At 40.2% G+C, this 13946-nt stretch overlaps 1 protein-coding gene across 1 annotated transcript in view; it reads left to right on the top strand.

Annotated features, from left to right (window-relative positions):
• zfpm2a (zinc finger protein, FOG family member 2a) overlaps positions 1 to 13946 on the top strand; it is a 163136-nt gene that overhangs the window by 38574 nt on the left and 110616 nt on the right. Inside the window, exon 2 of the mRNA XM_036558337.1 lies at positions 1055 to 1213. Within this exon, the coding sequence (XP_036414230.1) occupies positions 1055 to 1213 (159 nt within the window). The remainder of the gene's footprint in view (positions 1 to 1054; positions 1214 to 13946) is intronic.

Below are 13946 nucleotides of genomic sequence, written 5' to 3'. Positions count from 1 at the left end.
TCCTTTAAGATTGCGGCGTTGTATTACCCAAAGGCATAGTATGTAAATGGAAAATCAACATTGTACCCAGTGATAAGGCGAACAAATTAATAAAAGTATTTTCTTTCCTGCTCCCATGCTAATGCCGGTGCGAAAAGTCAGGAGGCAGCAAGCGAGCAACTTTTCTCCTGTCGTATTGTTTTGCCGCTTGTCGAGTTTTGACATTGCAGCTGCAATTCTAGTTGTTTTACTGTTCTCCTGGCAAGGGCTTTGGTCAAAGAGAAGTGGGACAGAGAACTTATTTCCTATTAACAGATTTATTTTCTGCATGTGAACTGGTCTGATTGCATTTTGTATTTGGTCACAAGCAGTTTTCACTTCTTCTCATTACTCAGGACAGATGTGTTGGACAGTATGTTTTTTCAGGCACCATTTCTGAGTCATCAGCTTAGACTGCAGGCACAATGAGGTGAAGCATGTGGGATATAACTGTACTGCAGTTGCTGCTTAACTACTGGCTCTGCTATTAGACTACAGCATGGGTTCTGAATAAAGAATAGCTTGAGACCTCAGGACTTATGGTACCCTCATGTTATGCTTCAGTACATTTTAAAGAAAGTTGTTTGGGCATCAGTTAACTGGTGATACTTCTGGCAGTCATGATCTAAAACCGTTCACCTTTTGCTCTGTAGGCATTTGTGACTATAACGTGGCTACGTTATTGATTGGTGAGAAGATCTAGCAATGATTTTGGGGTAGTTGTTGTAATTGAAAGAAGAACAGGCACTAAATGCTTTGATAGAGTAGGTTACTGATCATTTTGGCAATATTGACAAACTAATCCCAAGAGTGAACAAAATTGAAATAAGAAAGGAGTGAAAGTGCCCTGTTACTAATACAGATAAAAAAGTAATTTGAAAAGCAAAGAAAGTATGAGCTGTTTGTGCAACAAATCACTAAGATGGTGATTAGTCCAACACAATAGGCAACATGGTAATACTGGACTGAACTTTGTTTTAAGAGTTTTTGTACAAATCTAAAATGTAAGTCCATTGCGTGTCCTGTGTGTGCTTAGGTCCCCTAGACGATGGTCTGGAAGAAGAAGAGGAGGAATGTGTGTCAGATGGAAATGAGCTGGTGGCTAAAGATGAGTTCTCTGTGGAGGAGAACTTCACAGTGGACTTTGAGGCAGACAACCTCACCTGTGAGGACATGGAGTACTTCTGCAACAAAGGTCAGATTCCCAGACCAAATAAGCCAAATTATAAATTGATTTGAAAGAAATATTTCACTTAAAGAAGTTGTGGCAAACAATGAATAAATACTTGTGGGGACTCCATGACTTTAAAAAAGTAACTAGTCTGATTTATCTAATTTAGCTGTTAGTAATTAACCTATATCGGTTCCGTCGTGTCCATAATCATGTTTATTAGAAGATTAGAGGCAAAGACTGATCCCTGATCAGCACTTTTCTGAGTTGATAAATATGTACTATAGTTTTAGAGATGTCTGACATGTTTTTGTATTTGTTTCCCATCTCAAGAAAGGCAACTACAGGCAACATCAATCATTTATTCCCCTGAATTCTTGTCAACACTTTGAACTGTTTCATCACAATGTTGTTTGGTTTTATCATTGAGCTTTAACTTATTCCATGGAAGCAGCCCCACCACTTTTTGTATATCAAAAGACGATTATAAATGAGTTTTCTTTCGGGATGTGCCTCAATGCATTCCAGTCATTTTCGAATTCCATGCGTCTCCTACAAAACACACCTGCTTCCAAACAAGCCAGTAGCATCTTTTGTACCCAACGCTTGTCACGGCGAGATGAATTGTAACTGAACACAGACATCCTCAGCAATTAATGTATAAATAAAAGCCCGGTTTTCACTAATTGGTTCCCAATAGAGGCCGCTTCCTCTTCCCTTGCCTTAGCCTCCGCTCTCTCTGATCAGTGTTTTTCGCCCGGTTTGGTGGGAGTTTGTAGACCGAAGTCTGGGCACACATGCTCCTGGCAGACCCAGTAAAGGCATGGGAAAGCCTCCAGCACCTCTGCGCCCAGGTTTGTAGCCGCACTGTTTGATATCTGATTCCTGCTATGTACCTGAGGACAGCAGTTTGATCTGGGAGATGGCAGTCATAGAGCTGGCTAACCCTTTATATTACTGCAGCCAGGCTGGCCATGAAGTGTGTGTGCTCAGGCTTTCACAAATATCACTTAACAACTTCAGCAAATGTAGTATATACACACACATATAAAAACAAGGCCAGCCCACCAGCTGCCTCCATCTCTAAGCAGGCCAAGCTTACTGTACCGCACCTCTTTGAACTCCATTTCAATTAGGCGTCTGTTCTTTTTCATTCTATTTATTCCATTTTTTGGTCACACCTCGCCATCACAGGAGCTAATTTTGCGGCCTGCTCCAGGTTATGAGGAATAGATGACAGAGCTGTCAATCAAACAGCCCCTCCCTACACACATACACACACATGCAAAACACATACACACCCCAAGCTTTCAGCTTCCACAACCCCAGGAGTACCCAACTTCACTCGCCACCCATCACCAGGAATTTGACTTTTTAATGAACAGCTTGTGCTTTGAAACCAAGTGTTTTTTGCATTACATTTCTGTCACACTATTTAAAAACCATTGTGCCTGGTGGGATTTTTACACAGGGAGTTTCTTTGAAAAACAGTATCTTTTTATGTTTTACATTAGCTATGCGCTGTAATAATCTTTTTTTGTTGTTAAGAAAAAAGAAAAAACAGCAGGTAAGTGTGAGAACATTAATATTGATGTCGGGCTCCATGTTTACTTTCAAGGTCAAATAAGGTTTAGATTTTTTTATAGCTGATATTCAAGCTTGTGTCAGTTTGGACAGTCATGAAACTTAGGCAGACAGAATCATGTTTATTGTTAATGAAAAGGTGTGTCTGCTTGGTTGTTTGGGCTTTTGGTAGCAATACACCAAAATCTGTTCCAATGCTGGGAAAATATAGAAATTGGGACAAAATCTACCTTGATTGGCATTACAGAGACTTAAAATATTTATTTGTATAAATTATAACTGCATTATAAATGCAGTTAAATGGATCAAACACATACTTTAGCGTAGTAGCCCAGAAATGCCTAAGTGTTCTGGCCATCCAGAGAACAATTTTATCATTAAATTTTGGTTTGAAATCTCAGACAAACCTAAATTATAGGAAATTATCTGATTATATGGTTATATCCGTTTTTAAGATTTGAAAAAGCGAAACAGCAAAAAAATGTCTATTTAAATTGGCTGTTTAAAGACTGCCTATATTTGCAATTTAATGAGGGCCTGTGTTTGATTTAAAAAATATCCAAAACCAAATGATGAAGTAGGCCAATATTTAGGTACAGCCATGGTCTTGTTAAGAAGGATTGTAAGGGTATGGAAAGTTCATTAGTTTTGTACTGACTATAAGCAGAAAAGTGCAAACATCACACCACTTTTTAAACTGACTTCAGAGTCTATCACATGAGCTTTTGATAGCTTCTTTGTCTTGGCTGTACCAAGAGGTTTAGCAAAAAAAGTCCCTCTAACTTTCTGATGGCTATGCACAAAGTAAAACCAACAGTGGCCTAAAGTTTCAGCTGTTTAATTTTGCAGATACTTAAGTAATCTTTTCTTTGTCATTGACCGGCTGTTTACGTCAGATTTTCCATTTCCCATCCTATCTACTCTAATTCTTCTAAGTCCCCTATTTTCCTATCGCACCACAGTGTGGTAATTCTCCGGCCAAGCATTTCCCACCCCCCATATAGCAAGAAGTGCACGCTCATCAGGTGTGGCCATTTTTTTACTTGATCCTCTCCTCAATTAGATCTCTTTTAAAAGTCATTTAGCCCTGCGTCGTAGTGGCTTAAATACACCCCACTTACGCCAAAGCGGCACGAATTAAAAGCGGACGCAATTCCGATGGCATTAAACGGTTTACGAGTGTTATTCCTCGGTTATGGGAAGACTGAAGAAGGGGCCTCTTGATTAAGTAAACCCTCTCAAAAGTGACGGCGTGCCGTAATTAGCCCAGGCACCGAGTCAAACGACAGAGCTTTTAAAAGGAGCCACTCTTGCCTGGGCCTTTATCAGTCGTGGCGACTGCGGAGGAGAATAAGGTCTCCGGCAAGCAAGGTTCCATCTATGGTAGACAGTAACTCCTAGTCGAGCACCCAGGAATCCGTGTAGCTGTTCGCTCCAAAATGAGCTTGTCAGGGGGAACTTAAAACCTCCATTAAAAGTTTCAGCCTATAATAGGTATTAAAAAGCTGTCGGAACACAAAAGAGCGAAGCTGCCGTGTTCATTAACATAGCCGCACTCTTATTAACTTTGATCGGAGCGCGGTGAAGTCGCAAAGCCGCTTATAGTCACAAAGGTCAAGAAGTTGAATGGCGCTGTAAGTGGGAGCCATTTGCCTTACCCTTCCAGGAGGAAAGGGGAGGCCCTCGAGATAACTGTTGCACCTTGAAGCCCTTGCTTTGACTTATTAGAAACCCTTCCCCTCGTTTTTAATCCATACGCCTTGGAACTACAGCTTGTGGTGGTCTTCACATGGTTATCCCTGGTCAGCAGTGCTTTCTTCCCCCTCACTTGCCATTTATGCAGTAGAAACCTTGATGCTCTAATGAGTATGACTCTCCTGTGTGGCTACACCTTAACATCACACAGCCCATTTATGAGGCAACACCAAACAACAGCAAATCAGTGTCCCTTGATACTGGTAACAATGCTCCCAAAATGTCATAGATAATGATTGCAAATCCTGCTCATAACAGTAAACCCTCAAAAAACCACAACATGACAAGCTCTCCAGGAAAGAGACCTGTGCGTTTGCACATCAGTCGTTGCCGTTTTATGAGCAGCCCTTTGTTCAAAGCTTAGGCTGAGGAGACTGTGGAGAGCTTTCTTCTGAGTGGCCACCTTAAACTATTTGGAGAGTGTTTCGGCTTCAGTGGAGCCATTGCATAGTCATGTACCATGAAATGATCGAGGGGCGTCCGTCAATGGCTTCACTCGTAATGGTATTGAAACAGCATAGTTCGGTGTGAAATGAAGTCTCCGCTGTTGAATAGGCCGAGTCGAGCGAAGGAACGTGAATAAACATGAGACAGAGAGTAGGGACCCTATCAGAAGAACCTCATGCACACATACACACACCAGAAGAAGAGGGAAAAAAGGATAAAGAAAGACCCAAATACTCCAGAGAGGCGACCTTGCCTTCTCCTTGACGATTAAAGAAGCTCTCTTCAAACAAGGTCCTGGGCACGGTCGATTTCACATTTATGGAGCCCCTGACTTGTGACCGGCGCACCAAAACACCAAGTTCAACGCCAGAATTTACACCCCTTTGTCACACCCTCTGCTATAATTGTAAGAATTATGGTGTTTTATTTACTGGATGTCATCTTTTTTATAGAAATTGTGAAATTTCACCTTGGTTCTGTAGATTTCAGCAGCTTCTGCTCTAGACCACAAAAAATACAACAAGCAGACAGTAAGCCATCAGTTGTTTATCAGCGGGACAGAAATTTTAAATATGTGCAAAAGGGGAAAATATCCCGTCTAATTTTTTTGAATTTTAGGCTAATAACAAGGAAGATGTGGCTCAGGTCAGTCACATTATAATATATATATATATATATATATATATATATATATATATATATTACAGGTGGAGCCAAAGCCCAACAATAAATGTAACTATCACATATGTTTGGAGTAATGGTGTCTTTCTGAAGACATCATTCTGAAAAGTTATCCTCTATAGAATTCAACACAGGAAAATCTGAAGTTGCCACATTGCAATGAATTGTTGGAATCAGTGTCACCCACTGATGGCCACTACCCACAGAAGGATGCCACTATATCAGCATATCACTGGCTAAACAACTCTCAGTGGCCATGATAGGATTCTGTCCTGTTGATTTCATCATGTCAGGGAAAGGCTTGGATATGTATGAGTCATTTTTGCCCATAGCAAAGGACACTGACTCCTCATACCACTTCCATCTCGGGCAATCACAGACGCTAGCCAACAAACAGAAAGTGGCGGAATTAATTATACTGCTTTTTTCTGCCATTTCCAAGCTAATTGGGATCTTCCCCACCAGAAAGATCCCTTCAACATTTTCCTCCAATCGCGGTCAGTAACAAGAAGTTGGCAAAAGCGGAGATCTGAATGTACGGCGGCTGGAAATATGGGGAAATGCTAATTTGCTGGGCGATAAGATGAATTGAGCCGCCCCTTTCGCCCCTTCGTTCGACTCGGTGGAGGAAATGAATCATTAATGTTTGTTAAGTATGACAATCTAGGCAAGGCAGATCTTCATGCTCCCAGACTGCATCTCGAGCAGAGATAAAGCAGGCCATGCATAGAGCCCAGCAGAACTGCCAGATGCCGTAATGACAGGGAATTTATAGGCCTCGGAGGAGATAGTGGCAAGGCCTCTCACTAATCACCTCTCTCCACCAGGGTGCTTTGTGGGATTTTGCGGGGGTTATTTTCTCTCTCTTTCTCTCTCACTCTTTTTTCCCTGTCGTTTGAAATTTGTTTGGGATAGCAGAGATTTGCGTGGTGTGCCGCTTATCGGGCTGTGACGAAAATGAGCTGAGGATGAAATGTCAGTTGGAGGGTGGTTGAGCCTGATGACCATTTGAATTTCAAGTTTTACTGATTTATTTTTGTAGTGAAGATTATTAGTTATCCTCTTGTCATGTGATCACAATATTGTTTTATTCATTTGATTCTAATTGCAGAAAAATGAATACTTAAAGTTACTGAAGAAAGTGTGAATATTTAATTACACCCTTATGTTTGTTTGCTGCCCTACACTGTCTGCATTCATTGTGGCCCATCAGCAATAGGAGAGGAATCTCTTCCTTCTCTCCTTTTCTCTCTTTCTCAATCTCCCTCTCTGTCTCAGTTTGTTTCGGATTAGGAAGCTCAGATCTACTTAAAATCGCCCGCACCGGATTGACATTTTCAAGGGCTCTGCTGGTGGAGGCAGTGCTGAGAGGGAGAGGGGGAAAAAAAGCCAATATGACTTTGTTTCTACCTTGCTGGAGGAGGCATTTGTGTAAATCGCCTGTAAGCTTATTGACCTGCATGAGCCTGGCTACCATTAGGCTGAAGAGAAGGGCTGATAGGCTATTGATAGCGCTGTGCTCACCACCTCTTTGGGTTCGTTTACATGTCCAATTCTCATGGACATACACACTCGAGCATGCCATTCTCTTTCTCCATTGTCTGTTCTCTTTCATTCTTACATTCAGTTTTACTGAATGCATAAAATGCCTTTTGGTAATCCTCCGATCCTTACTTTTGATTATAACATCTCTAACTGAAAGGCAACTAATACCTCTGTCCCATCAGACACAATAATAACGCTGTTAGTTGGTGACCATTCAGACTCAAGGGCAGGGAGCGCACAGTAGCTAAACCAAGCTTCTGGTAGTTGCCTTGAGACATCCTGTAGATTCCACCCTATTGAGCCTGTTTCTGCTCCTTAAATCAAACAAAAGCACTTGAAACCTCTCAAAGTTTGTGGTACCAGTCCAAATAATATCAAATTAGGTCATCTTGTTTGCAATAACAGCATTTTTGATCTGTAACTTGAACTGTTGAATGAAAGTCAGCCAGTGTAACAAATTTATTAATCAGAGGTTTAATGCTCTTTGTCTTACAGAAACTTGCATGGGACCTTAAATTTACGTGATTCAGATGTGTCAAATGATTGCACATGAAGAAAATGTTACATCAACACAGTTTCTGTCTTTTAGTGTACTTCTTCTAAGAATTGCTACTGTAACACATTCTATTCATATGCAACCAACTGGCACATTTGAATCATGTAAATTTTCCCAGTACACCCCTACAGACTACAATTATGTGCATAGCTCTTGTCTAAATGGCCAAGTGGGAGGTATAGTAACTATTTTTAACAATGGACTAGTATTCTTTCCATATTCTGGCTGTCTCAGACCGTTACCTTTTCACATGCAAACTGTACCATAAAAACATGAAATAGCATGTTTATCTACATACTCATGTCCACAGTGGTTTATATTGAAAACCGTCCTTGTTTATCAGCATTGGCTGGTCAGATCCCACAACACTTGATCGAATTGCTGAGTGTTTCATGTCTAGATTTTATTCTGCCCTAGAAAATCATCAATTTATTAAAAAGCCCTTGTTCACAGTATAAAACAGCTGCACTATAACTGCCATCAAGCTGCACTAGAAATGTTTTTTGAAATAGAAAGCAAAGGAAAAGGAAGGAAAGTTTGTCAAGGTGAGCTAAGATGGGTGTTGCTATCTTCCCGACAATCTCCAGCATTCACTTAGGGTTAGTGACAGTGGAGTGGAGGGGTGCTGATGTCTCAGGGTGCCCTCATTACTGTGCCTCTGTGTTTTTTTCCAGGCATTTGTTGTAGCCATGCATCGCTGTTGGAGTCTCTTTCACTGCAGTCACCACCTACACCCTGTTGTGCCTTTTTCTTGTGCTGCTACTGTTGGTGCAGGATCCTTATGTAGTACTCCTGCTAAGGTTCCTCCTTTGCGCTAGAGCTGCTTGACTGCTTCGCTGTTCTTGATGCTTGACTGCATTTGCATGTGTCATTCCAGCCTTACCTGGTTGCTCGATGATTTGTAATTAGCTTCATAACCACCAACTACTGCATAAAGCGGCCTTACACCCAACATATTTTGTAATCACATTGACCTTCTTACCTATGTTGGTTTTATATTTAAAACACTGTCACTGTCATTATCTCCTGGATCTTTTCTCTGTATGATCCAAGTGTCTTCTGTTTTAACCTTGTGCTACTTGTATCACGGCATGAAGGATGGATTTCTCTTTTGAGTCTTGGTTCCTCTCAGTGCTTCTTCCCCATACTCTTAGCGAGTTTTTCCTTTGAGTCTTGTTTTTGCTCAGCGTTTCTTCCTTATTGTCATAGGGAGATTTCTTTCCACTGTTGCACAGTGCTTACCCACTAGGGAGCCACACCCACATTTCTGGAAAAAGTTGTTTTGTAAAAAGCACTGTTGAGATGAATATGAACTGAACTGAAAATTGCAAAACAGGAATTTGAGAATAAGTTAACTTTCTGCAAGCAAGGTTCTAGATCCTCATAGTGTTTCTTGTATAGCACTCTTTTTGTAAATCTTTTAATAGTGTGCACAATTTTCCCCTTGTCAATTCCTACTGCATTCTGGGGAGGAAAAAAAATTCATCAAGCCCAGCGACATTGTTCCCGGAGAGGTTGCCGTGGCGATTGTGTTTAAAATGCATTGCAAACAGTGTTAGATAGAAGGCAGAAAATCCTTAATCACTGCTTAATTAAGGAATCATCTTGTAGCTTCATTTCCTGAGCAGTAATTAAACAGTCGCAATACGTTTCGTTACAGGGCTTAGCATGTTCGCCCCAGATCAAGGTAGTGCCTTTAATGTTATCTCCCTGGCTTTCTCTCTCTCTCTCTCCCTCTCTCTCTCTCATTCTCTCTCTCTCACTCTCTCTCGCCTCTTCCCTTTCTTGCTTCACTGTAGAGAAACTGTTGATACTCACCTTTGTTATCCTCATCATTATACATGAGGAGTATGCTAAGGAGGCTCTCCCAGCCTGACAATACAAATCGTCAGGCAAGTTTTGTGATTCGAAGAGGCAAACAGAGAAAGATGGGGGGAAATACAGAGAGAGAATGAAAAAATGAGTCCTGAGTAGGAACTTGCATAAGGGAATCTAGGTCGCAGTGACCTCATGTTCAGTAAGTAGGACAGCGCTGTGCACTTCTTGCGCCTAGCAGTCCAGAGCCAGCCAGGAAGCTGCTATCCTTTTGGCCGTGTTTACTGGCTGCCTTTGAAGTGAGCCATGTCTTAACTGGCTTAAACCCACCATGGCGAGGGAGTTCGATCTGTAGATTAACCCATCCGGATGGGCCCACGTTGCTGTGCCGAGCGCCACTAAAGGCCGTTCTGCCATGTTAGAGGGGTCATTTCCACATCCTGTGCCATTCTGCCACTCTAGAACCACTGAAAGGAAACATAAGGTGCTAATGTGAAAAAGACTGTTGTTGTGAAATAGTTGTTAAAGGACAAAAACATGACTTCTTATCAGCATTAGCAGTCTATCTGGATTCCTTTCGCTGTAAATCTTATCAGTTGCTCTTATATACAAGATTTTTGTTGTATTCACCAAACAACAAAGTTTCAGAGCTCTTTGTTATATTATTCTCTGCTTTTTGGGTTTATGTTTGAGTATTATTTATATGATTAATGGCATTTGGGTATTAAGTTTCCAAATGTTCCAAATCATGTTTCTAAATTTTAGGCTATGACAAGGGCTGTTGTGATTACTCTTTTAGACTTGATTACTCAATTTTTTTAAATCACCAGTTAAATAATTAGTTGATTAGTTGGTCATTTGCATGATATAATAATGCATTTTTAGATTCTCCTGCTGCTTTCTCTTACAGTACAAAGCATAGCCCAGTAGACATACCCATTTAAATGCATTTGTGCATTTCTGTGTTTTTATATAGTACTGTGCAAAATCAGAATTCACCATTATTTCCTTCAATTTCCAGGCAAAACAGCAATTAAGTACAATTTTTTTATTTTCAGGAGAGACTAGTTGAAAGATCATCGACTTGCAAAAGGAAAGTGAAAGAAAAATAGATGAAAAAATGGATCTCCTAACAACCATGCAAGACCTAGTAGACCACCACTAAACTTGAAGTTTTTTTTTTTTGAGTAAAAATAACACAGGTGATTCTGTCCATCCTTCCACTGTAAGACAACGTCTGACATGGGTCTGAAAGGACATGTAGCTGTCAAGAAGCCGTTACTGAGAAAAGGAAATAGACAAAAAACTATTTTCATAACAAATACAGACCTTGCTGATGTTGTCAGAGCCCAGACCTCAACATCACTGAATGTGTCGTCTTCTATAACTGAACTTTTTAGGTGTGAAAAAATATCCCTGCAGATTGGATTTCTTTATTTCTTTGAAAAACTGAAAAGAATGGAGGCCAAAGGATAGACGCACTAAATGTTAAAAAATGTTAAATGTTAAGAAATATTTTTAGTTGTTGAGACTTTTTGTATAATTTGTTGTTAAATATGTGTTTTCTGCTTTCGCCTGATACTGAAATATGAATAACTTGTACTTAATAGACGTTTTGACGGGAAATTAAATAAATGAAAGGTGGTCTCAGTACTTTTGCACAGTACTGTACGTTTATGTTTTCCATTTTGTAACTTTAGAAAGTCTGTGTTTAGTTTGTTATCGTTTAGTTCAGTCAATTTTATTGTATGCTGTTTTGCCTTTTTTAAAAGCTCTGAATACTTGATTAATTATCAGAATAATTGCTAGAGTACAGAGATAGTCCTATCTACATGTTATACAAGAAACTCCAGCTTCAAGCCCCTCTGTCGTTATTAGAGCTAGTGTTATGAAGAGCTACTGTTATAACTGTAAATATATATTTTTATTTTTGTATATTACACAATAAACCGGAACAAACACACATCACAACATCACTGCACAAAATCTTCAAATGGTAATAAACAAAGTGTCATACATTACTCAGTCCTTCATATTACATGGGTGCCTATTTAAAACATTTCCTATAATGGCAGTAGCGTTAAACTAGTGTTTTATGGTGACTGCTCTTGCTTGGCTGTGGCTCTCTCAAGAGTGAGAACATTGGTAATTACATTTTCTAATGAAGCAGCTTGAAAAATATAAACTATAGGCCTCATTCACCAACCGTTCTGAAGAAGGAATTTCTTCCTAAAACCCACTTACACAGTTTTCACAAAGATTCCGACATTCATTAATGTTTTCTTATTTGGGATTTGTTCTTAGGTAAGAACAGAATCTACACACACTCAAGAGCACGAAGGCGAGAACAGTTCTGCGCTTTAGGAACACGTCATGAATCTGACATAGACTTTCTCTTATGACCTTTTTCAAGAACACATGTAAGAACAAACTTAGGAAGGTATTTGTGAATGAGGCCCGATGTTTTTAAGTATGTTTTGTTGTATTTAACCATTTTCCTCCATGGTATTTTGGGAGACTTTCCCCAACCCTGGTAAGACTATAAGTACCGGAAAGCCACTCTTAGCCCCCAGTGGCCCCAGGTTGGCTGTTGTAGAGTTATTTAAAAGATATGGAGGGATAGAGGGAGAACTCAGTGTGGCTCCACTTAGAACAGGAACGTAGCCAGCAAGGGCGTGTGGGGGTGGTTCCGCTTTCGGCTCCAGCACAGGACTGGATAGATACAGGAAGAAAAATCAGCCATACATCCGCTTTTTTATCTCGTCTTTACATTGCCTGTCATTGTTTGGAGGGAGAAAGGATAGCTTAGAAGGAAAAATGATTTTTTACCATGCAGAGGTTAGATCTGGGACATATCATTACAGTACATATTACTCCTGTGTATAGACCGTAAGAGAAGTTAAGAACATGCATGAACCGGTAGTAGAAACACTCATCATAGTGTTATTATGTCTGCCTTTTTAAGGATGGTTTTCAGAAGGCTGCATCTAGGAATACAGTAAACACTCAAGCTAGCAAGCTAAAACCCACCACTCTCTAGAAATGTGTTTAACAGTGAATTTAAAAGCTCTCATAGCTAAGACGAGGATCTGCCCAAATCCCCCAGAGCCCAGATGCTGAGAGCTCCTTAAGAGGAGCCTAGCTTTGCATGTACTGCTCAACACCAAGGACACACACATGTACTTGCAGACTCAGAGACCACATAAACAAGATCAAACAGGAATAAATAGGCAGTGCTTTCTCCACACTTCCCATCTCATCTTGAGCCACTGGGACTTCCTCTTTCCTGCTCACCCATGCAATCTCCATACAGTCAGACTGCGACAAAACATATCATTCACCATATCACTGGAATGAGGAGTGTTTCTATAGACTGCAGCTTTAAAGTGCTCCCATGAAATATTTTAAAATTTAAACAACCAATGCTTTGGTTTACCTCAACTTAAGAGAAGCATGGTACAATTACATATAAATTATTTCTCACTTATAGCTTATAAAACAAAAGACATTGTTTGGTTCATGGAGCACTTTTAAATTTCAGAGAGAAACAAGCTTGACAGGGTCTACATTAAAAGTATACAAAAAGGTAGCAAAAAGCTTTGTGTGAATGGGAGAGACTATATAAGATGTTATCTTCAGATTAAATAAAAACTGGTGGTGTTACCTTAGTTTGCTAAAGTAGATGAGCCAGTAAACTGTGTGGACTTGCTGCAGGGTTTTGTGTGGTGATTGTGTTGATGAGTATGTTTTGATACTTGTATAGTAAATAGTAACATAAGTGATATTACTGCTAAAACACTGAAGTAAATAACCATTTTGATGTTGGCTAGCTTACATATTAATCCTGTCTACAACCTGTTAGTGTTAGTTGTTAAATTATGTAAAGAACCAGAAGAAAATGAAGTGAAAGACTGCCGTTCACACAGCAGGTAAAAGTGTCCCAATTCTGATTTTCTCACCAAATCTGATTTTTTGTTTGGCTGTTCACAATATCTTTTAAATGTGATCTGTATGTGACATCGGTCTGAACAGATCAGCTCCTAAACTGACCGCATGCTCAAAAGAACAGTGCTTCACATTGCTTCACGAGGCTCATCCAGAGGTAAACAATCATGACTGCCAACGAACGCCAGTCTCTCCCGGAGGGCTCAGTTTCACCTTCGCCAGCATCACAGGAGCCATCATGAAGCTTCACTGACTGACTGCTGGGCTCATCACCCAGAGTGTGTTCAAACTCGCCGTAAAAAGGGCACAACCACTTTTTTGGTTTGTGTCCTTGAATTCTTAAAACTTTGCTTTCAGACTTTTAACTGTTCTTTGATGTTGCAGCCTCGTTCTCCTACAGCCGTGTGTAATTTTTTCAAACATGAAGCA

Source organism: Colossoma macropomum, unplaced genomic scaffold (genome assembly GCF_904425465.1).
Source record: "Colossoma macropomum unplaced genomic scaffold, Colossoma_macropomum, whole genome shotgun sequence".
Lineage (NCBI taxonomy): Eukaryota > Metazoa > Chordata > Actinopteri > Characiformes > Serrasalmidae > Colossoma > Colossoma macropomum.
The sequence above is the reverse complement of the archived record's forward strand: the minus strand, read 5'-3'. Positions and strand labels throughout refer to the sequence as shown.